This window comes from Panthera onca, chromosome A1 (genome assembly GCF_046562875.1).
Source record: "Panthera onca isolate mPanOnc1 chromosome A1, mPanOnc1 haplotype 2, whole genome shotgun sequence".
Classification (NCBI taxonomy): domain Eukaryota; kingdom Metazoa; phylum Chordata; class Mammalia; order Carnivora; family Felidae; genus Panthera; species Panthera onca.
In genome coordinates, this window is record NC_138339.1 from 101,308,218 (window position 1) to 101,330,412 (window position 22,195).

Genomic DNA, 22,195 nt, shown 5'->3' on the forward strand with positions numbered 1-22,195 from the left:
CTGACCCTCCCCCATTCATGCTCTGTCTCTCTCTGTCTCAAAAATAAATAAACGTTAAAAAAAATAAAAAAAAATGTTTTAAATTCTTAGTGTCTGTTCCAATAGTCACCCGTCAGATGATATAAACTGTTTAGACTATAGTCTTTCTTTTACACTAATTATGCTCCTCAGGTCACAGCTCAGCAATTTGGAGATTGCTCATTGTGAAAAATGAGGAAAAGATAGAAAAGTAAAATATAAATACCAAAATAAAAATCACCATAATCCCACCTCTCAGAAATAACCAACTGACCTTTTATTGTATTTCCTTCCAGCCACACTATTTACATGTATAGCATATTTAAAAATTGGTAAGATATTATGTGTAATTTTCTATCTGAACTTTTCCTTTACCATTAGTCTTAAGACCTTTTCAAGTTATTAAGATTGTTTGCAGACCTAATGTTTTTATTGAAGTGTAATTAACAAACAGTGTTATATTAGTTTCAGGTGTGCACTTCAACAATCCTATACATTAGTCAATGCTCATCAAGATAAGTGTATTCTGCCTTTCATGAAGGGACATCTTCCCCACGAAAACATGCCTCTCTCCAAGGACCTCCTCCACCCCTCCCCAGGAGAGGAGGAGAGGAAGCGGAAGAAGAAGTGCCTGGTGCGTAGCCCCAATTCCTACTTCATGGATGTGAAATGCTCATAAAATCGCGATTGTCTTTAGCCCATGCACAAACTGTAGTTTTGCGTGTTGGCTGCTCCACTTTCCATTGCCAGCCTACAGGAGGAAAAGCAAGACTTATAGAAGGATGCTCCTTCAGACGGAAGTAGCACACTAATAACCCCCCAGAATCAAGATGATGGGAAACCATCCCAATAAAAACATTTAAGTTTTATTTTTAAGTAAAATCTCTACCCTGAAGGTGGGGCTAGAACTCACAACCCCAAGATCAAGGGTCACGTGCTTCACAGACCAAGACAGCCTGGCAACCACCCCCCCCCCCCCCATTAAACACATTTTGGATTAGAAAAAGAAAAGTATGTGCTCTTAATCCCTTTTATCTCTTTCACTCATTCTCCCATCCACCTCCCCTCTGGCAACCAAAGTTTATTCTATTTTTGAATCTGTGTTTTGTTTCTTAAAATCCACGTATAAGTGAAATCATATGGTATTTATCTTTCTCTGACTGACTTATTTCACTTAGCGTTATATGCTCGAGGTCCTTCCATCTTGTTACACATGGCAGGATTTCATTCTTTTTTATGGTTGAGTATTATTCCACTGTACATATATACCACATCTCTTTTATCCACTCATCTGTTGGGTTGCTTCCATATCTTGGCTATTGTAAATAATGCTGCAATGAAAATGGGGTGTATATGTCTTTTTGAATTAGCGTTTTCATTTTCTTTGAGTAAATACCTGGTAGTGGAATTACTGGATAATATAGTATTTCTATTTTTAATGTTTTGAAGAACTTTCATACTGTTTTCCACAGCGGCTGCACCAAATTGCATTCCCACCAATTGTACACGAGGGTTCCTTTTCCTCCACATCCTCATCATCCTCATTTGTTGTTTCTTGTCATTTGGATTCTAGCCATTCTGAAAGGTTGTAAGGTGATATCTCATTGTGGTTTTAATTTGAATTTTCCTAATGATGAGAGATGTTAAGTATCTTTTCATGTGTCTGTTGGCCATCTGTATGTCTTCTTTGGGAAAATGTCTATTCAGGTCCTCTGCCCATTTTTTAATTGTGTGTTTTTCTGATATCCACTTGTATAAGTTCTTTATTTATTTTGGATATTAACCCCTTATTGGATATATCATTTGGAAATGTCTTCTCCCATTCAGTAGGTTGCCTTTTTGTTTTATTAATGGTTTCCTTCACTGTGCAAAAGCTTTTTATTTTTGTGTAGTCCCAGTAGTTTAATTTTGCTTTTGTTTCCTTTGCCTGTGGAGACATCTAGAAAAATCTTTCTCCAGCTGATGTCAAAGAAATTACCACCCGTGTTTCCTTCTGGGAGTTTTATGGCTTCAGGTTTCACATTTGGTGGTCTTTAATCCATTTTGAGTTTATTTCTGTGTAAGAAAGTGGTCTAGTTTCTGTTCACTTTTCCCAGAACCAAATGTTGAAGAGAATGGCTTTCTCCTGTTGTATATCCTAGCCTCTTTTGTCTTAGATTAATTAATTATATAAGCATGGCTTTATTTCTGGGTTCTCTATTGATCTAGGTGTCTATTTTGTTGCCAGCACCATACTGTTTTGATTACTACAGCTTTGTACTTCTTTCTCAAGATTGTTTTGGCTATTCAGGGTCTTCGGTGGTTCCATATAAATTTTAGTATTGGGGCGCCTGGGTGGCTTGGTCGGTTAAGCGTCCGACTTCGGCTCAGGTCATGATCTCACAGTCTGTGAGTTCAAGCCCCGCGTCGGGCTCTGGGCTGATGGCTCAGAGCCTGGAGCCTGTTTCAAATTCTGTGTCTCCCTCTCTCTCTGCTCCTCCCCTGTTCATGCTCTGTCTTTCTCTGTCTCAAAAATAAATAAACGTCAAAAAAAAAATTAAAAAAAATAAATTTTAGTATTACTTGATCTAGTTTCTGTGAAAAATGTTGGTGTTTTGATAGGGATTGCATTAAATGGCTTTGGGTAGTATGGACATTTAATTCTTCCAACTCATGAACATGGACTATCTTTCTTTTTTAAATTTCTTTTTTTAACGTTTATTTTTTTTTTTTGAGACAGAGAGAGACAGAGCATGAACGGGGGAGGGTCAGAGAGAGGGAGACACAGAATCTGAAACAGGCTCCAGGCTCTGAGCTGTCAGCACAGAGCCCGACGCGGGGCTCGAACTCACGGACCGCGAGATCATGACCTGAGCCGAAGTCAGATGCTTAACCGACTGAGCCACCCAGGCGCCCCAAACATGGACTATCTTTCTATTTGTTTGTGTCATCTTCAATTTCTTTAATCAATGTTTTATAGTTTTTGGATTTTAGGTCTTTCACTTCCTTAGTTAAGTTTATTCCTAGGTAGTTTGTTTGTTTGTTTGTTTGGTATTTTGTTATTTTTGATGCAATTGTAAATTTAAAAAATTACTTTTATTTATTTAATTTTTATTTTTTTTTTTTTAATTTTTTTTTTCAACGTTTTTTATTTTATTTTTGGGACAGAGAGAGACAGAGCATGAACGGGGGAGGGGCAGAGAGAGAGGGAGACACAGAATCGGAAACAGGCTCCAGGCTCCGAGCCATCAGCCCAGAGCCTGACGCGGGGCTCGAACTCACGGACCGCGAGATCGTGACCTGGCTGAAGTCGGACGCTTAACCGACTGCGCCACCCAGGCGCCCCTATTTAATTTTTATTTTTAAGAGAGAAAGAGTGCAAGCAGGGGAGGGGCAGAGGGAGGGAATCTTAAGCAGGCTCCACGCTCAGTGAGGAGCCCCACATGGGGCTCTATCTTACGACCTTAAGATCATGACCTGGGCCAAAATCAAGAGTCAGATGCTTAACTGACTGAGCCACCCAGGTGCCCCAATTTTTAGTATAATTGTAAATGGGATTGTTTCCTTAATTTCTCTTTCTGCTGCTTCATTATTAGTGTGTACAAATGTAATGGATTTCTGTATATTAATTTTGTATCCTGCAACTTTCCTGAATTCATGTATTAGTTCTAGTAGTTTTGGGGTTTTTTTGGTAGTCTTTAGGGGGTTCTATATATAGTATCATGTTATCTGCAAAGAGTGAAAGTTTTACTTCTTCCTTATCAATTTGGACGTGCTCGCTTCGGCAGCACATATACTTATCAATTTGGATGCCTTTCATTTCTTTTTCTTGCCTGATTGCTCTGATTAGGACTTCCAGTCACAGACCTAATTTTTAATGATTGCAAATGATTCCATTTTAAGGATATATAGTAAAACGTTGAACTCTTGAGCATTTAGCATGTTCCCAATTTTTTTCCCTTAAAAAAATCAGTACAACAAACAATCTTGTACATAAATCTTTGTTTATATTTCTGGTTGTTTTCTTAGGATGGAGCCCTAGAATGAATGATAACAGAGAGAATGGGCACTGAAGATACAACTGCCAAATTGTTTGCTAGAAGTTTTGTGTCACTACACTTTACACAGGAAGTGTATGATTGAGTTCTTACCATTACACCCATCATGTTCATGTTCTTTGCTAATTTGACCGAGGAAAATGGCATTTCACCTTTTTCCAATTTGCATGTCTTTTATTACCAGTGGTCATTATTTTTCTTTACTCTTCTGTAGATTTTGGGTTCAGATCCTTTCTCAGTTTTTTCTGCTCTAGAAAGTTAGCCAATCAGAGCTTTCTAGTAAAGACAATTTGCTCACATGTTCCTCTAGTGGAAACTTTTAAGACCACCTTCTGCACAGGGGACTATGTTTGTATTCCACGGCAACTAACCCCCCACCGCCACATTGGTGCCAGACTGTGGTGTCAGGTGAAGGGTTGCCCCTGAGGGTGGATATTGAGATCTTTTGGTGTGTTTGCATATGTAAAGCAGAGGGATGATAGTTCAGTCTTGGATTAAGCCTGGACACCAAGCAATAGAGTGTATGTGTGTGCACGTGCATGTGTGTGTGTGCATGCACGTGTGTGCGATAGCTACGGTTGGTCACTATGTATTTTAAACACACAAAAAATTGTAATAAGTGACAAGGCTTTCTCATGGTTTTATAAAGGATCCTTTTTATTTTCAATGCTGCATCCCTAAAATCACTTTAAAGAGCCCCATTCTTCCCAAGCAGAGAGATTTCTCTTCACAGAGAGCCCCTGGGTGACCTACAAATAAAAAATAATAATAAATGCATTCTTTCTAGATATGGTAATACTATTTTTTAATTCTTATGTTAGAATTAAAAATAACATGTCTATTTCCAAGAAATTAACTTATTAAACAATGTAAGTAAACATGAGAAGATTACAGAGCTACAAACATATTCTCTTTTTTTAAATGTTTATTTATTTTTGAGAGGGAGACAGAAACCAAAGCAGGCTTCAGGCTCTGAGCTGTCAGCACAGAGCTGGTCACAGGGTTTGGACTCGCGAACCGCGAGATTATGACCTCAGCTGAAGTCAGCCACTTAATCCATTGAGCCACCCAGGTGATGCTATGAACATGTTCTCTTGAGAGTGTTGTATTGAAGGTAACCCCCCAAAGGAGGAGTCCTCTCTGGAATGGAGATGTGTGTATTTTGCAGTTAAATTCCTGATAAAAATATCTTCTGAAGTTTTCATTTTGGGATACAAAATTTAAACGTGCCGCCTCAAGCCACTGAGATCAGAGCTAAATAAGTCTCTGTGCTGGTGTGTGTTGGGGCAGGAGGGCTAGTCCAGGTTAGCTGCGGTAATGAAAATTCCTAAGTCAGTATAAATAATTTTGCTGTTATAAAACACAGATTTAGACCTTTGCTGACATTCTGAATTCTTGAGGATTTCTGAATCTTGCTCAGGACATGAAATGCTTGTTTAAGGAGCTGTTGTGCAAGCATAAGACTGCTTAATAAGACCCAGAAGGCCACTAAAATACCTTCTTCACAAAGGACTCTAACTTCCAACTACACTGCGTGAAGACCCCCATTTGAAACTGGATTATGACATTTTATCAAATGTTTTTTGTTAAAATGTACCTACCCTTAGGAGAGGTACTAACTACTCTCAGCCAGTAACACCTTGCCTTGAACTTATTTTCAGACTACGTAACTGGCTCCAAAGAAGCAGATTTAGGGGGTGCAAAGAGTCTGGCCCATGGAGTCCTTTGTTGGGAGAGGCTTCTGGAACTGCGACATGAATATGGAGGGCTCCACTCTGCCTTCGTGGCCTCTATAACAACTAGAGGCAACTATCCATGGCTGTTTCCGCAGCCATCATATGGTACCCACTTCACCAGTTGTGACCTTGACATTAGCTCAGTGGCATGTATGAACCAACCCTCATGGAAGGAATATTTTTTTTTAATATATGAAATTTATTGTCAAATTGGTTTCCATATAACACCCAGTGCTCATCCCAAAAGGTGCCCTCCTCAATACCCACCACCCACCCTCCCCTCCCTCCCACCCCCCATCAGTTTGTTCTCAGTTTTTAACAGTCTCTTATGCTTTAGCTCTCTCCCACTCTAACCTCTTTTTTTTTTTTCTTCCCCTCCCCCATGGGTTTCTGTTAAGTTTCTCAGGATCCACATAAGAGTGAAACCGTATGGTATCTGTCTTTCTCTGTATGGCTTACTTCACTTAGCATCACACTCTCCAGTTCCATCCACGTTGCTACAAAAGGCCATATTTCATTCTTTCTCATTGCCACGTAGTACTCCATTGTGTATATAAACCACAATTTCTTTATCCATTCATCAGTTGATGGACATTTAGGCTCTTTCCATAATTTGGCTATTGTTGAGAGTGCTGCTATAAACATTGGGGTACAAGTGCCCCTAGGCATCAGTACTCCTGTATCCTTGGGGTAAATTCCTAGCAGTGCTATTGCTGGGTCATGGGGTAGGTCTATTTTTAATTTTCTGAGGAACCTCCACACTGCTTTCCAGAGCAGCTGCACCAATTTGCATTCCCACCAACAGTGCAAGAGGGTTCCCGTTTCTCCACATCCTCTCCAGCATCTATAGTCTCCTGATTTGTTCATTTTGGCCACTCTGACTGGTGTGAGGTGATATCTGAGTGTGGTTTTGATTTGTATTTCCCTGATAAGGAGAGACGTTGAACATCTTTTCATGTGCCTGTTGGCCATCCGGATGTCTTCTCTGGAGAAGTGTCTATTCATGTTTTCTGCCCATTTCTTCACTGGGTTATTTGTTTTTCGGGTGTGGAGTTTGGTGAGCTCTTTATAGATTTTGGATACTAGCCCTTTGTCCGATAGGTCATTTGCACATATCTTTTCCCATTCCGTTGGTTGCCTTTTAGTTTTGTTGGTTGTTTCCTTTGCTGTGCAGAAGCTTTTTATCTTCATAAGGTCCCAGTAATTCACTTTTGCTTTTAATTCCCTTGCCTTTGGGGATGTGTTGAGTAAGAGATTGCTACGGCTGAGGTCAGAGAGGTCTTTTTCATGGAAGGAATATTAAACCACTAGAGAATGCTGAAGTGGAAGGACCTGGACAGCCAGAGAAACATTTCAAGATCATCTGGGGCCTCTAAGGCTTTAAGACAGGTAAGAAGGCAGGAAAGGGATATAAAATGTGTGTGTGTGTGTGTGTGTGTGTGTGTGTGCGTGCACGTGCACGCACGCATCAGGGGGAAATATTCACAATTCTGGTGGAGTCTTAACTCTTACTTTTTTAAAAAAAAACTCTTTAAAATTGAAGATAATGTGCAGAGTGTGAATCTGAAAGTCTCAACGTTGGGGTGCCTGGGTGGCTCAGTCGGTTAAGCATCCGACTTTTAATTTCAGTTCAGGTCATGATCTTGCAGTTCATGGGTTCAAGCTCATCGTTGGGCTCTGTGGTGACAGAATATCTGCTTGGGATTCTCTATCTCCCTCTCTCTCTGCCCCTCCCCCACTAAAATAAATAAATAAACTTAAAAAAATCTTAAAAAAAAAAAGAAAGTCTCAAAATCGTGAGCAAGGTGAGGTTACAAATCTAGAAGGGTGTGGGAAGACTGTTGCTGTGACTTCACTAATGTGTGTGTTTTCTTAGGACAATGGGGTTCCTTTGAGGATTTCTGGGGTGAAAAGGGTGTAGGAAAATGACAAACCTTTATTGAATGGCCACTGCATGCATGGTGTTACAAAGAGCTAGGTGCATGGAGATTTGAAAAGGAACAGAAAAGGAGAAAAATAACCCAATGTCCGTTGGCAGATGAATGGATAAGCAAAATGTGTATATATAGAAAAGAGTATTATTCAGCCTTAAAAATGAATGACATTTTGATACATGCTACAACATGGATGAACTTTGAAGATACTGTAAGTGAAATAAGCCAGTCACAAAGGACAAACACTGTATTTTTCTATTTTGTGAGACAGCCAGAATACTCAAATTCATAGAGAAAGTGGAATCATGGTTGCCAGGGGCTGGGGTTTGGGTGGGAGGAACGGAGTTCCTGTTTAAAAAAATTTTTTTAGCGTTTATTTATGTTTGAGACAGAGACAGAGCATGAACGGGGGAGGGTCAGAGAGAGGGAGACACCGAATCTGAAACAGGCTCCAGGTTCTGAGCGGTCAGCACAGAGCCGGACGCGGGGCTCGAACTCACTGACCCGTGAGATCATGACCTGAGCGGAAGTCGGCGGCTTAACCGACTGAGCCACCCAAGCGCCCCTGAAGTTACTGTTTAATGGGTACAGAGTTTCAGTTTGGGATGATGGAAAAATTCTGGAAATGGATAATATGATTGTTGCCTCAACGTGACTTAATGCCTCTGAATTGTATAAAGTGGTAAATTTTTACTACTGTGCTATGCCACCGATGGGATGTTTGTGTATATATTCATGTTATACATTACTTAATACATATAAGGCTCTGAGCCTAGTCACAAGAAAAAAAGTTAAAAAGTAAAAATAAAGGGTAAATTTTATGCTATGTATATTTTAACACACACTGGAAAACAATTTAAAAAAAACAATTAAAAAAAAAAAACAACGAGGAATAGAATGCCCTTTGGCCTCCAGACGTTTGAGGTTCCAGAAAAGGAAGATGCGTAGAGCCACGGGGAAGGACAGTGTCCGGTTAAAGAACGGCTCCCAGGCACCGCTGTTGTGGCCGAGGGACTGAGAAAGCACTTGTCATTGGGCCTAACAATTGCCCATCTACCTGGCTCCCCCACGGGACCCCTCACACCACGGACTCCAGTTTTATTCTTTCTCTCCAGAACCAGAGCTCTAGGCACAAAGTGGTATCTCAGTACAGACTTGTGGAATGATTCCAGGAGAGACGCAGCCCCAAGCGTCCGCCGAGTTGGGAAACACGTTCGTATACACATTCATGGGTAAACTCTTGGGATGCTCTGGGGCAGAGAGAGCTGGAGTCCAAGGTCCCAAATGGGGAGTTTACTCCCCCAGGTCTCTGCTAGCCTTCACCCACAAAAGGAGGTTCTGTGAGGGGACCGAGTGCAAGGCGCCGACCCCCCCCCCCCCCCACCAGTGGAAGGTCCCGCCACCTCCCCGATTCCTGCTGCCGCACAATCCCAATAACGGCTCTCTCGGGCGGGTGACTTGTGGAGCGCCCAAACCATCCAAGTGAAAACAGCAGAAACCTGCGGTTCAGGGAAAGGCCTCTGCTCCTGCTCGGCCGCTCCCGAGAAGGAAAGGTGGGGCCTCAAGAAACAAAAACCCTGGCCGTCCGACGGCCAGTGGGAGGGAAGGCCCGGAGCCCACTAGCCACACTCGCAAAACGCCTGCTGCCTCCCAGCTCGGGATCCGGGCCTGCGGCGCGGTCAGCAGGGCGCTGCGCCGCCGCCAGGGGGCAGCCCTCCCCCACGTGGGCACCACCCGGCCAGGCGGGCGCCCAGCGCGTTCAGCGTGCACGCCAGCGGAGCACACGAGAGGGAGATCGCCGCGTCGCCCCCAGCCCTCCTCACAGAATAGTTTCTCGTCCCTTGTGCCAGCTTGAGAGCGTGGCGGTGGATATTCCCCAGCCGGGGCTGAGAGCTGGGAGCACGTTTGGGAGGGACGCCCGCGGGGAGGGGACGAGGGGCGCAAAGGAGGACCACGCGGGAAATGAAACACTTGGGTTTCCGCGCTCTGGGAATTTAAAGAGCCGGGAGCTACAGGCCGCGTACAAAAGTGTAGTTTCACTAAAGCAAACAAAGCAAGTGACACGTCCAAATCTGGGGCTCGAGTATAAAGCTCACCCAAATCTCTGTTAACACTGTCCCCGCAGCACTCCTCCTGGGTTGATCTTCAGCTCTGACCTTCTTTAAATCCTAACACTTATCCTTGAGTGGCCAGAAGATAATTTGCCACGTTTTTCAAACGTTTCCAGGGAAGATCCCTTTAACCCTTCGGGGAGGGAGCTTTGGACAAAGGTACAAACGGAACGCAAAGTCAATCTCAGCGCCCTCCTTGGCCAGACAAGTTCAGGGTAGGGGAATGGGGTCTGATCACCTAAAGTAACTAATGGTCTGCGAACAAATTCCTCCCCTCCGTTTTACCTTCAAATACCTCGCCACACACCAATCCTCAGTCTAGTGCAAATCATGGTGTTTATTTAGCTATTGACTGGGTACTTATAAAACTTAAACTTCCTAATGTAAAAGTGAACGCCTTGGTAAGGAATCCTGGCTACATCAACAAAGCAATGTGATGCCTGATTAATAGTGCTGATTAATGTTGGCTCAGGTTAATGCTGAGCGCCTTACAATAATTAAATGGTTCAATCATTTTTCAAACGAGACTCAGTGGAAAATAATTTATTTACAATTTGAGGCGTTCTCGTAGATCTGTCAAAGATCTATGATGGACTTTATGGGTCATTTGTAAGTGTAACTGGTGGTTAGCTCTCCTAGGCAACAAAAACTCGATTTTAAAATAAGTCTTAGGTGGGGGGGACAGTTTATTTTTGAGACTCTGTGATGGATAAGGGGAGTAATAAAACGTTTGAAAATGTGAAAAACCTGGTGGATAAAATGATATACACAAAGGTAGCTGATGATTGTTCCTACAAAAAGCCATTGATTTTTGATACTTAGTTTTTGTCAAGTGGTTATTTTAATCAGAAAGCTGTAATTTGGAGGCAGGTCCCTACTTTGAAATAGAAGTGTTTTAGGAAATGCAAATATCGAAAAAGTATGGCTATGTGAGTGTGAATTCCACAAGCTATTGGGATTCTTACACCAGCCACAATGATTAGAGTTGATGACAAAGATGGGTATACTCAAAATAATATCATATTTAAATTATTTCCACTACCTTGTGACCTAAAAAGGAAAATTGGGTTGAAAAGAACTTGAATCTTATTTTAAAATATTATTTCGTTTCTTTTTCAGCAGTAGCTATTGGAAATATTTAGGTTTCCCAAAAACATTTCTAAAGCTGGTTTGAAAGTTTTAATTAATATAGTTCCTATTAAGCCTGATTATGTGTATATGTTGTAGTTATTTAAGTATTTTGAGATTACTGTGAAGTGTTGATTAGAATGTTCCTCTTACTAAGAACTTTAGAGTCCCTTACCCATTATGAAAGAGCTTTTTATGAGTTGCTCCTAGGGTGCAGTTTTTAAAAATGTATTTTGTTTTTCACTAACATTTTCTATTTCTTTTCTGCATTCAATGATTACTTTCTTTATTCCCATGAAATTTGTCAGATCCTCTCATTAGAGGGGCTTAGTTTAGCTGTCAAGTTTCTAGGGCATTCAGTTGCAGATAAGTGACTAAAACGCCAGCCTAACCACATTTTTATTAACAGATGGCGGAAAACAAACGTCTTTGGAGAAGAACCGAAGGGGACAGGTTAAAAGGTCAGTAAACAATTATTATTGTGCTTAAACTGGGGGGGGGGGGGGGTTTCTCTACAGATTCGATGGGGGAGCTGCTGGCCCAATCTGGGGGAGATGGGACAACCCAACAGATCTCAGAGCCATTCCCCAGGGACCACCTCGGACGATTGGGGGAGGGGAGTTACCTCTGGGCTGGACGTCTCCTACAGGCCATCTGACTGGTCAAACTGTCGCGTCACGGGAGTGCTTGTGAAGTTAGGATTGAGGGCTAATTGAAGGGAAGGAGCCTGGGAATTCCAACTCGTGCAGTGGCCCTAGGTCCAGAGCACCGCGGGCCAGCACGTAATTCGGGTCCCAACCCCTTTGACAAGAAGTAGTAAAGAGTGGTGGGGTCCTCTCTCCTCCCCCCATCTTCTCAGTTGCTGCTCCCTCCTACGGGCAAACTTTCTCTCCCGAGCAGGGCTGATTTCCTAGGCTTTCTTTCCCTTCCCTCGGTAGCGCTCTGACGTGCACACCATGTGACAGGCCTCCTGCTATAAGCCGAGGAAAGGTCCGCCCTCTCCTGGACTCAGCCCTCGCCTCGCCGAGCTCGGTCCCTAGACTCTCACCCGTCCCGCACCGTCCCGGGCGCCCGACACTCTGACTTGCTCGCCCGGGGCCTCGCCACCCCCTCCTCACTGATCGTGCGAGGCCCCGCTCCGCAAGGGGAAGGTCAAGTCCCCCCGCCTGGGACCGGTGCGCGCGGAGTCCATCGAGTGCAGAGACCTTGCGGCTCTCGCGGCGGCGCAGGAGTTACAAAGTCGCGGCGCAAAAAGCCTCTGCCGCAGCCCGGCAGCTCCCGCGCAGCTCCAGCGGCGGCGGCGCCCCCAGCGTGGCGCCCCCGTGCCGGGCCCGCCGCCCGGGACCCGGGCTGGGGCGCGGCGGGAGCCCGGAGCCCGGCGCCCCTATGCGCCGCCTCGCCGCTGCCGCGCTACAGCTATGACCCTGAGCACGGAGATGTCCGATGCCTCCGGCCTCGCGGAGGAGACAGACATCGACGTGGTAGGGGAGGGCGAGGACGAAGACGACGAGGAAGAGGACGACGACGAGGGCAGCGGCGGCGTGTCCCGCCTGGCGGTCCCCGCGCAGCGGCGGCGGCGGCGGCGCTCCTACGCCGGAGAGGACGAGCTGGAGGACCTGGAGGAGGAGGACGACGACGACGATGACATCCTGCTGGCCCCGCGCTCAGTGGCCTCCCCGGCGCCCCCGGGCCCAGCCCCAGTGGCGGGGGCCGGGGCCGGCGGGGGCGGCGGCGCGGGCTCGGGCTCGGGCGGCGGCGGCGGCGGCGGGACCGCGGGCGGCGGCGCCAAGAACCCCCTGGTGAAGCCGCCCTACTCGTACATCGCGCTCATCACCATGGCCATCCTGCAGAGCCCCAAGAAGCGGCTGACGCTGAGCGAGATCTGCGAGTTCATCAGCGGCCGCTTCCCCTACTACCGGGAGAAGTTCCCCGCCTGGCAGAACAGCATCCGCCACAACCTCTCGCTCAACGACTGCTTCGTCAAGATCCCCCGCGAGCCCGGCAACCCCGGCAAAGGCAACTACTGGACGCTGGACCCCGAGTCCGCCGACATGTTCGACAACGGCAGCTTCCTGCGCCGGAGGAAGCGCTTCAAGCGGCAGCCGCTGCTCCCGCCCAACGCCGCGGCCGCCGAGTCGCTGCTGCTGCGCAGCGCAGGGGGCGCGGCGGGCGCGGGCGACCCCGCGGCGGCCGCGGCGCTCTTCCCGCCCGCGCCCCCGCCGCCCCCGCACGCCTACGGCTACGGCCCCTACGGCTGCGGCTACGGCCTGCAGCTGCCGCCCTACGCGCCGCCCTCGGCCCTCTTCGCCGCCGCCGCGGCCGCCGCCGCCGCCGCCGCCTTCCACCCGCACTCGCCCCCGCCGCCCCCGCCGCCCCCGCCGCCGCACGGCGCGGCCGCGGAGCTGGCCCGGACCGCCTTCGGCTACCGGCCGCACCCGCTCGGCGCCGCCCTGCCCGCCCCCTTGCAGGCCTCGGCTGCCAAGGCCGGCGGCCCGGGCGCCTCGGCGCTGGCGCGCTCGCCCTTCTCCATCGAGAGCATCATCGGAGGCAGCCTGGGCCCGGCCGCCGCCGCCGCCGCTGCGCAAGCAGCCGTCGCCGTGCAGGCCTCGCCTTCACCCTCTGCGGGGACCCCGTCCGCGCCCGCGCCGGGATCCGGCGGCGGCGGCGGCGGCGGCGGCGGCGGCTGCGCGGCTCAGGCGGCCGTAGGCCCGGCCGCCGCGCTCACCCGCTCCCTCGTGGCCGCCGCGGCCGCCGCCGCCTCCTCGGTCTCCTCGTCCGCCGCGCTGGGGACTCTGCACCAAGGGACTGCCCTGTCCAGTGTCGAGAACTTTACTGCTAGGATTTCAAATTGTTAATAACGCTATGTTAGCGCGCTTGGGAAAGAGAAGGTAGGAATCCCGGCTCTTTTTTTTTTTTTTTTTTTTCTTTCATCTTGCTGGTTTGGCGTTTGGTACACTTCTCCCGGCGCGGCCCCTCCCGACCTCGCGCCCCCATTTTCGCCGCTTGGGACTCTCAGACAAGACTGAGTTTGGCAGCAGCGGGGACGCGCTTTTTGGCTCTGCGGGTCCCTCTATTTATGCAAAGTCGCCCTATGCTGCAGGCCCCGACCCGGGGTGCGGAGGAAGAGGGTACTGGTGGGGGCACTCCCTTGGCCTAGGCACAAGGGGCTTCCTTGACTTGTGGGAAACGTTTCTCTAAAAAATCTAAGCCTTTTTGAGGTCTAGAGATTCTCAGGTCCAGGCGTTAAAAATATCAGTAATGTTCAAAAGAATGATACACAAACAGTAAAGGTCCTGAAGAGTGCCAGCGAAGCAATAGTTTTTATTTGAGGACACTTGTCTGGTGTACTTTTTCATGAAAAGGAAAAAATGATTAACATGTTTACACAAGGAAAAAAAGTCAAAATTATCATTTCTTATTTTAACCTGTGTTTTGTATCATAATAGACATGCGGATTTTTTATTTTGTACTTACTGCGTATTCTTTACAAGGAGTATTGTAAATTTTACTGGCAATTATTATTGTACTATTCTAATGTAAGATTTTTACACTTTTTCAGAAATAAAATGCTTAATTTTCAAAGAAAATCCACCAAAAAGTTGGCTTCAGTCGTCCCCTGCTTAGTTTATTTTCTCTTTTGTTAAGGAAATTTCTATGGGAGTTGTGTAGGAACCCAATATAGAATAGGACATTTTATTTTCAAAGAGAATTTAACAAAAGCATCATGCCATGATTTTTCAGTTATACTTCCTAGGTCAAAGCTATTGCAAGAAACCAGAAACTACTTCTAAATGATTACAAGTTGAAGAAGTTACTTTGGTATACATTTTCAAATCTCATTCCATCCCATTTTGAAGAGCATTGAGGCTATTTAAAATTAATGCCACAGTTACCCTCAGATAATTTTATGGAACTTTGTCAGTTTCCCACTTCATTTGATTTCCACTCGCTTTTGAGCACAATATTGCATATATCTGTAAAAGCTCTGCAACACATTATATTGTAATGAAAGCAACACAAGCAAATAGGTAACTTTTAGTTTAAAATTTTTAGAGATGATCAACACTTAAGTAGCTTTGAAGTCCTGAATATTTACACATATAAAATAAATTGTATTTGAAACCACCACTCTCCTGACAGAAGGGATTTCAGGAATTGAATAAGGAAATTTTTATTCTAAAAGGCAAACTTAACATTGAAATTCTAATTTAAATGTTTAACTTAAGGTATGTAAGAGAAATCTTCAATTTTAGGGTAGTACACACTAAGAATAAAAATGAAAATGTATCAGGTGTTTATTGAGGTATTTATACAATTTTCATGACTTAGGCTATCTTTTTTCAAACTTTAAGTGTTTTCAATAACTACGTGTTGCAGGCAATTTCTAGTTCTTTGAAAAAACGTGAGTCTCTAGTTTTGATGACTATAGATGTTATCGTAGGCTCCAAATAAAAGTAAAGCATATGTAATATGTAATTTAAATAATATTAGTGAGTTGCAGAGGAGGTTGAATATGTTTATTAAGGTATTTTTCAAAAAATCTGGACAGGTATATACCTGAAGATCTGCACAACTAACCAATCAAGTTAACGAAGACTGACTTATAGGCCAATATTTTTGCAGTGACATTCACTCTTGATGCCCTGTCCTCTTGTCCCCTTTTAGGGAGGGGAAAAAATGGACTCTCACAGCCTCAAAAATTAAGTTCTGGGTTTTTTTCCTATCAAATATTTGGAATAGATTAAGAGTTTAAACATACCCTCATAGTTTACTACTAAGTATATAGATACAAACTGAAATATTATTAGATCAAAATCTTATATACAAAAGTTACGTTTGCCCTAGCACGGCTAAGAGAGAGGACTTTGGAACCGAGAACGTCCAGATGCCACAGCTGCCCGGGGTGGAGACGAGTTAGCAGGCGGAACCCAGACGGCCCAGGCACCGCTCGCATGCCTCGCAGCCTTCTGTAAGTCACAGATCTGAAACTTAGAGCTGAAAGTCATTTGGAGGAGAGAGTGAAAGAACGGGGCCATGGGTATTACTATTATTTGCATGATACTTGGATGTCCCGAACAGCGGGGAATCCCAGCTACTCCTTCTCTCTGTTCAAATTCCCGCAACTCTAAAAAGTGCCAGGACGGACTCTACCCCCTCCCCCGCCCCCAGGTTGTCCGCGCTTTTAAGAGAATGGTAACAAGGCACTGTGCAATTCAGCGCTGGCCTCCTTTGGCGTCTGGAGGTGGGGTCCCGCATCACCCAAGCCAGCTAGAGAGACCGCAAGCCTGTGGTGCGCCCCTGAACCCTAAGAAAAAGTAAGCTCAACCGGCCTGCTCACTGTCGCGTTTTGCTTCATCACCTTCCGGGTTTGGGCTTCCACGGTAGGTGTTGCTGGCCCGGAGACGGACGAGATAGTGGGGAGCGAAGGCGGCGAGCCGGGCAGGGAGTGAGCGGTGGCGGACTACCGGGCGGCCGGGAACGCGAGGCTCGCCCGGTTGGCTGAGTGGACGAGCAGGTGCTGGAACAAAGGCCGCGGGGCTGCCGGGCTACGGAGGCCTTTGATGGGCAAGGACGTCTCCTCCCGGGGCTCCTCATTCGCATGCAAATCCAGCTCTGGTCCTCTTTTCTTTGAAGGCAAACAGAAGGATGTTTGTGTGTTTGTAAGGACGAAGCTTGCTTGAACAAGCCTTCCTCAATAGGCTGGGTCTCGAAAAATAAACCGGTTGGACAAACATTGGCCACCAGCTCTCCTCCTCCCAACTACAAAGTGTGGATTTGCTACAACTCATTAACCCGACGCTTTTCTCCCCTTCGCCTTGTTTCTCTGCTCATCAAACGCCCCCGTAGAGCCTGGAGACAAATGACCGAAGCTCAGTCGGGAGGGAATTGCAGTTAATAGGGAGAGGGATATATTGGGGCTAATGGTTCAGGCAGCTCCCGGAGAAGGACCACACAAAAAGGAGCCTCTCCATTCAGGGCTCTGTTGTGCTGCGGAGATTTACTCTGCAGCTAGATTTAGCCAAATGTTATCTATTGCCGGGGTAATGAAGCCCTTATGGATTGAATTGCTCCTTGTACCACACATGATGTCATGACCTTAGATCGTTTCTTGGTTGATTTCTTTTTTTCTCTATTGGGTAATTATTTTATTTCTTTAAAATAAGAAGCTAGCGCTTCTGCTCAACAACATGTTTCCTCTCCGTCCGCATCCTGTGCATTTATTTAAGAGCCACTTCCTTTCCTCTTAAGAAAAGAAAAAGAAACTGGGGAGGGGAAGGAAAAAATGATCAGAACCTCTCCCATTTTCTCTCACTGAGGCATCTGGATGTTTGCTCAGCTCTCCTTCCCGGTCCCCTACTCAGTGGGCCTTTCCTGCCCAAACTTTCTGCTGGTGGAACTGTATTTGGGGTATATTTACTATCAAAATTCTTACAGTGAATGTAATAAGCATCCATTTGGGAAAAGCTTCAGCCTTTCAGGTTTTATTATTATTATTTTTTTTTTTGAAAGCCCACCATTCCTTCCTGTACCCTGTCCTCTGAGAGAGCTGGGGGAGGTGTTTTTTTCTGATGGAAGGTGATTATTTTGATGGACTACCAGCCTGTGTCATTTATTAAAGGCTGTCTGAGGCCAGCGGCTGTGCCTGTTTTGTTTTTCTCTCTCTGGCCCTGGTGGCTCTGATTTCCTTGCTTGACCGAAGACCAAGCTTGGAGCAGCTAACTGTGTTATTATAACTGCTATAGATGAGTAAGGATCAGATCTTAGTACCCAGAGCCAGGAGTTAACGACTCTAGTTTTCGTTTAAAATTTTTCTGCTGGCTACACATTTTGCTCACACTTATTTTTATTACTGACTGAGAAAAGTCATGTGGGGACAACTTTAAGTTCATATCTACATCAAACTCAATCCAAATCAGAAATCTGCCCAGCAGTCACTATGGTCTCTCTGGGATCCTTCAAGGGGATGACCGCAGGACACATTGGCGTGCCAGGGATCCCCTGCCCCCTTTAGAACTGAACCAGACAAGGAACGGCCTGGGAAGCAGAGGATAAGTAAAGTGGGCCCGGCATTGTCAGCATCCATTCCTGTCTCTCCCTGTTTCCTGGTGTTGCAGCTGGGCCACACGCACTCACGCGCGCACACACACACACACACACACACACACACACACACACAGAGGCATGACCGCTCATTGCCCATCAGCTGCCACTTGCCTCTCTTCTCCCCTATGATTTTGTAATTAGGCATATGCTTTTTGTTGGTAAATGTGTTTGATGTCACGGCCAGTGAAATGTGGACTGTTTATAGGGCCACGAATGTAAATGTGTAAATATGTTTAGTGTAAAATCTGGCCCTTCGACTTTAGCAATAAATACCCTGCCAATTTGGATACGATTACATTTGACAGGAAGATGGAGAATCTGATCATGACCAGCTGCTCATGGCTCTTTGGGACTTGTACTTTCCCAACTGAATTCACTTTTCAGATAATTTCTTTGCATGTCACATCTCTCTAATCACATCTTTCCCTTGACGTGAACAGCTTGGGCTCTTTTCTTTTTATTGTTGACCGCTCTGGCACGCAGGAAGCTTCTTGGTTCATTCCTCTTGCTTCTTTACCAGGAAAACACTATTCAGTAACAAGTAAACACACATAGAAAATAATGGATTATTATCATCAATTCCCTTTTTGAGTTCTGAGCCTCCAGGTGTGGTAAGATGGCTCAGAAGAGAAATGAGATAAAGCCTCTGAGTTTCTGGCCCACACTTATCATTTCCTGCTCTTTATCATCATCATCCTGACTTTAAAAGCCATTTTGAGCTATTCTCACTTTTAAAAAGTAAACATTTTAGGAAGTACAATACACATACAGAAAAATGCACAAATCTCAATGACTTTTCACAAGGCAAACATACCCTTGCAACCAGCATCAGATCAAGAAGCGGGTATCACCAGTTCCTTAGGAACCGCCCATCTATTCCAGTCATTACCCTCAGCACACATTAGCGTTTAAAAAGGATTTTCATTAGTATTTCTCTCAACCACACTGAAATAGTGACAATAAGAATTATTACTGATCTCATTTTACAAATAAGGATATTAAGGTTGAAAAGATATGAAATGACTTGCCCAAGGTCACAGCTACTGGGACTTCAGTATTTAAATCCCATTTTATGCCCTTCACATCACACTGCCACTTTGTGGCCGTCATTGTGATTTATTAAACACCCACTGTGGCAGGGCAATTGCCTTAGAGGTCACTGTGTAGAAGAGCCATTTGTTTTTTATGCGCTTTTTGTTTCCTTGCTAGATCCTCCTCCCTCCTTCCTCTACTCAGGAGATACCCCAGCCCCTTCATGTAGATACATTTGCAATCTCCAGTCAAGTTATTTCAGAAATGTCAGCTTCCTCTACCTAGTGCCACATGACAGCACTCTTCCAATCTTTTGTGCATTAGCAATCTCCCTTAAAGTATCACTCACACACACACACACACACACACACACACAAACCTACCTCACCTTTTCACCTTTGTACTATTTGCCCATTTCCTCTGCTTTTCTCCCTAATTTTTAATGGTTGAAATTCTGCCACACTGACAGAAATTTTGCTAAGCAGGTCTTTAGAACCACACTTAAGGTCATATTGTCTCTAAGTGGAAAAAAAAAGAATAAGAGTCAGATCAACTGATTTAACATTTAATGAGAAAGAAAATCACTTTTCTCAGAATGTACCCTCTCCCCTCTGTCCAGACACACTCTTGAAGATTTTTCTGTCTTTGAACAGCTGTGTATGATGTGGGCTAAGCCAGTCCTTTTAGCCCTTGCACAATTAATCCACTGCATTGGAGCCTCCTGAGGGACAATCCCACCTGGAGCTCAGAACTGCCTGGCCAGAGGTTTCCCTAAAATGCTTAGGCGGGGAGGGAATTCCAGACCACCTGCTGGAATCACATCTTTTTCTTGATGCCAAAGCATCCTTGCCAGTTGCCACCAGAAGCATTATTAAACCCTAGCCTCCTCGGGCAGTTGTTGGGGCCAATGCTTTGTCCCTTATGAGAACATCCAAGCTGGAGTCAGTGCAAGGATTGCACCTAACAGTGAGCTGCAGACTGTAAAGGACAGTGTTTATAGTGGTCTTTTCAAGGGACAGTGCTTAATGGAAGGTAACATTGATTTTCTAGAGGAGTATTTTTGTAAAACCAGAAACAGTTCTTCTTTTAGATTTTACACTGTAAAAGATAACAAAATCCCATTTCAGGAATAAAAGCAGGCAGTTAATATTTAGAGAACCTGGAAAGTTCTGGTCCTGAATTTGAAATCAGGAGACAGTTTGGGAGATTATTTTTGTTATTTTTTTGAAACTGACTTGATTTTTCATTGGGGTGTTTCCCTGCATTTAGGATCTTACAGTTAAAGGAGAATCTGTCTAATGTGTTAAGAATGCAAGCTATATATGGAATGTGTCCATAGGCCCAGTGAGTCTGTTGAGCACCAGGGGAGGTTCTGGGCAGGCCCAAGGTGGTGGATCAGAGGCCCTGGGGCCTTGCCTGGCCCTCTCTGTCCCAGAGGGAGCCAGGCACAAATTGAGGGTTCTCTCTTATTTGCAACTACTGACTGATTAATAACAGACTAGTAAAGACACAGCAGTGGCACATATTAGTTATGGCCGAAAGCAGAAGCCTCTGTATACACTTGTTTCGGAATTCCCATTAATATAAGTAAAAGGCAGAGATTTTCAGCAATAAAAGGACACAACACATTTTCTGAAATGTCAACAATGAAGTATTATTATGAATGAAAAACAACTTGGTTCTCTATTTCTGCTTTGTACCATTTTAATGCAAAGCTTCATATATATGAAAATTACCATGATGAGATTTTTAATGATTGACTATGAAGTAGGGGGGGGGGGAACACAAACCAAAAAATTCTCCAAATCCCACAACAGAATAAATAAGACTAGTTTGAAACTAAATGTTAGATCAGTTTTTACACTCATTTGTAGTTTTGGGGAGCTTGAGGATAGGTTGTGAGACTACAATAAGACCATTTATGGGAACATATTTTGGAGAACATAAAACCTATACAATTGTATAGATTGATGATTCCTCTAAGGCTTCTTTCCGACCTCCTTATTCTTCCCGGAAATAAAAAGTAAGACTTCTAAACTTTGGAGGAGACCCAAATTCTTAAATTACTTAAGAGAAATCTTTGGCTATCTGTAAAAACTCCTCTTTCTTCAAAATCCCCTCTCTATGTATGAAATCAATTGTTACCTAAGCCTTTCTGGAAAAAATGAGAAGAGATGGCCTTGTGTTTTCTCTTCGGCCAGTTGTGTATTTGTAGAGATGACTGTCTCCTCCCTTCTAAAATAAACAAACCAGTAGTGCTTTAAATCCACTCTTCTAGTCTCTTGCTCTATTTCTTTTCTCTAGTTGCGTATCTACTGATCATCTCTTTAACCTCTAAGCCTTGGTAAAGTGGGATTAGTCTGCAGTATTTATTGAGCACCTGCTTCATTGCAAATCCCTTTATTCCCACGTTAAATGAAAGAATTCCTGCCACCACATAAGCATACACTCGTGGAACAAGAGGAGCAAGCCAGTGCAGCAGGAAAACAGCAAGGTGAAGGGAAGAGTAGGAAGATAATTTTCTTTCAGTTTTTTCATTTAACATAACTCTTTCAAACTTGGTAGTCTGTAAACGAAACAGAGGTTGTCTGGTTATTGACAGTATCTTTCTAGTTTGGCAGTTTACTCACAAAACACCTAAAGCATATTAAGTGTCCATGTGGTTTGGAGTGCCAAACTCCTCCGTGCAGATAAATATAAATTTGAGTTTCCTCCCAAGTTTTTAAGGCTTTTTACTAATAGATCACCTAGTAGTGGTATCCTCAGCCACTATTTCTTCTCTGTGAAGAGAAGAAGAAATTAAAGGGAGGAGGCGCACATCACAAAATGCTCATAGTCCTGTGAACTGAGACTGTGACCTACATGGAATGAGTTTATGTTCACATGGGTTTGTGAAGAGTTAAATAGAATCACAGTGAAAAACCCTCAGACCCTTTTTTTTCACATGCTTAACCATTTTATTACAAATCAAAGAAAATTAAAAAAAATAAAACACAGTCTATTTTTCTTGTATTCTTTTACAAACCTTAAAATAAATATTTTTCCACTTGCAGAAATTGTAGACACATCAATATGCAAACCCAGAGAGTCCAGAT

The 22,195-nt window shown here is 44.8% G+C and overlaps 1 protein-coding gene and 1 pseudogene across 2 annotated transcripts in view; both read left to right on the plus strand.

Annotated features, from left to right (window-relative positions):
• Window positions 1-1,066, plus strand: part of LOC132681269 (small ribosomal subunit protein eS27-like) — a 36,376-nt pseudogene extending 35,310 nt beyond the window's left edge. The window contains exon 3 of the transcript XR_013556451.2: window positions 484-1,066. The product of XR_013556451.2 is annotated as a small ribosomal subunit protein eS27-like (transcript). The remainder of the gene's footprint in view (window positions 1-483) is intronic.
• Window positions 1,067-11,788: 10,722 nt separating this feature from the next.
• On the plus strand, window positions 11,789-14,943 carry FOXD1 (forkhead box D1). Its single transcript, XM_060635557.3, has one exon. The coding sequence runs from the start codon at window positions 12,383-12,385 to the stop codon at window positions 13,817-13,819; it is 1,437 nt and encodes a 478-aa protein (XP_060491540.3). The 5' UTR covers window positions 11,789-12,382; the 3' UTR covers window positions 13,820-14,943.
• Window positions 14,944-22,195: the final 7,252 nt, after the last annotated feature.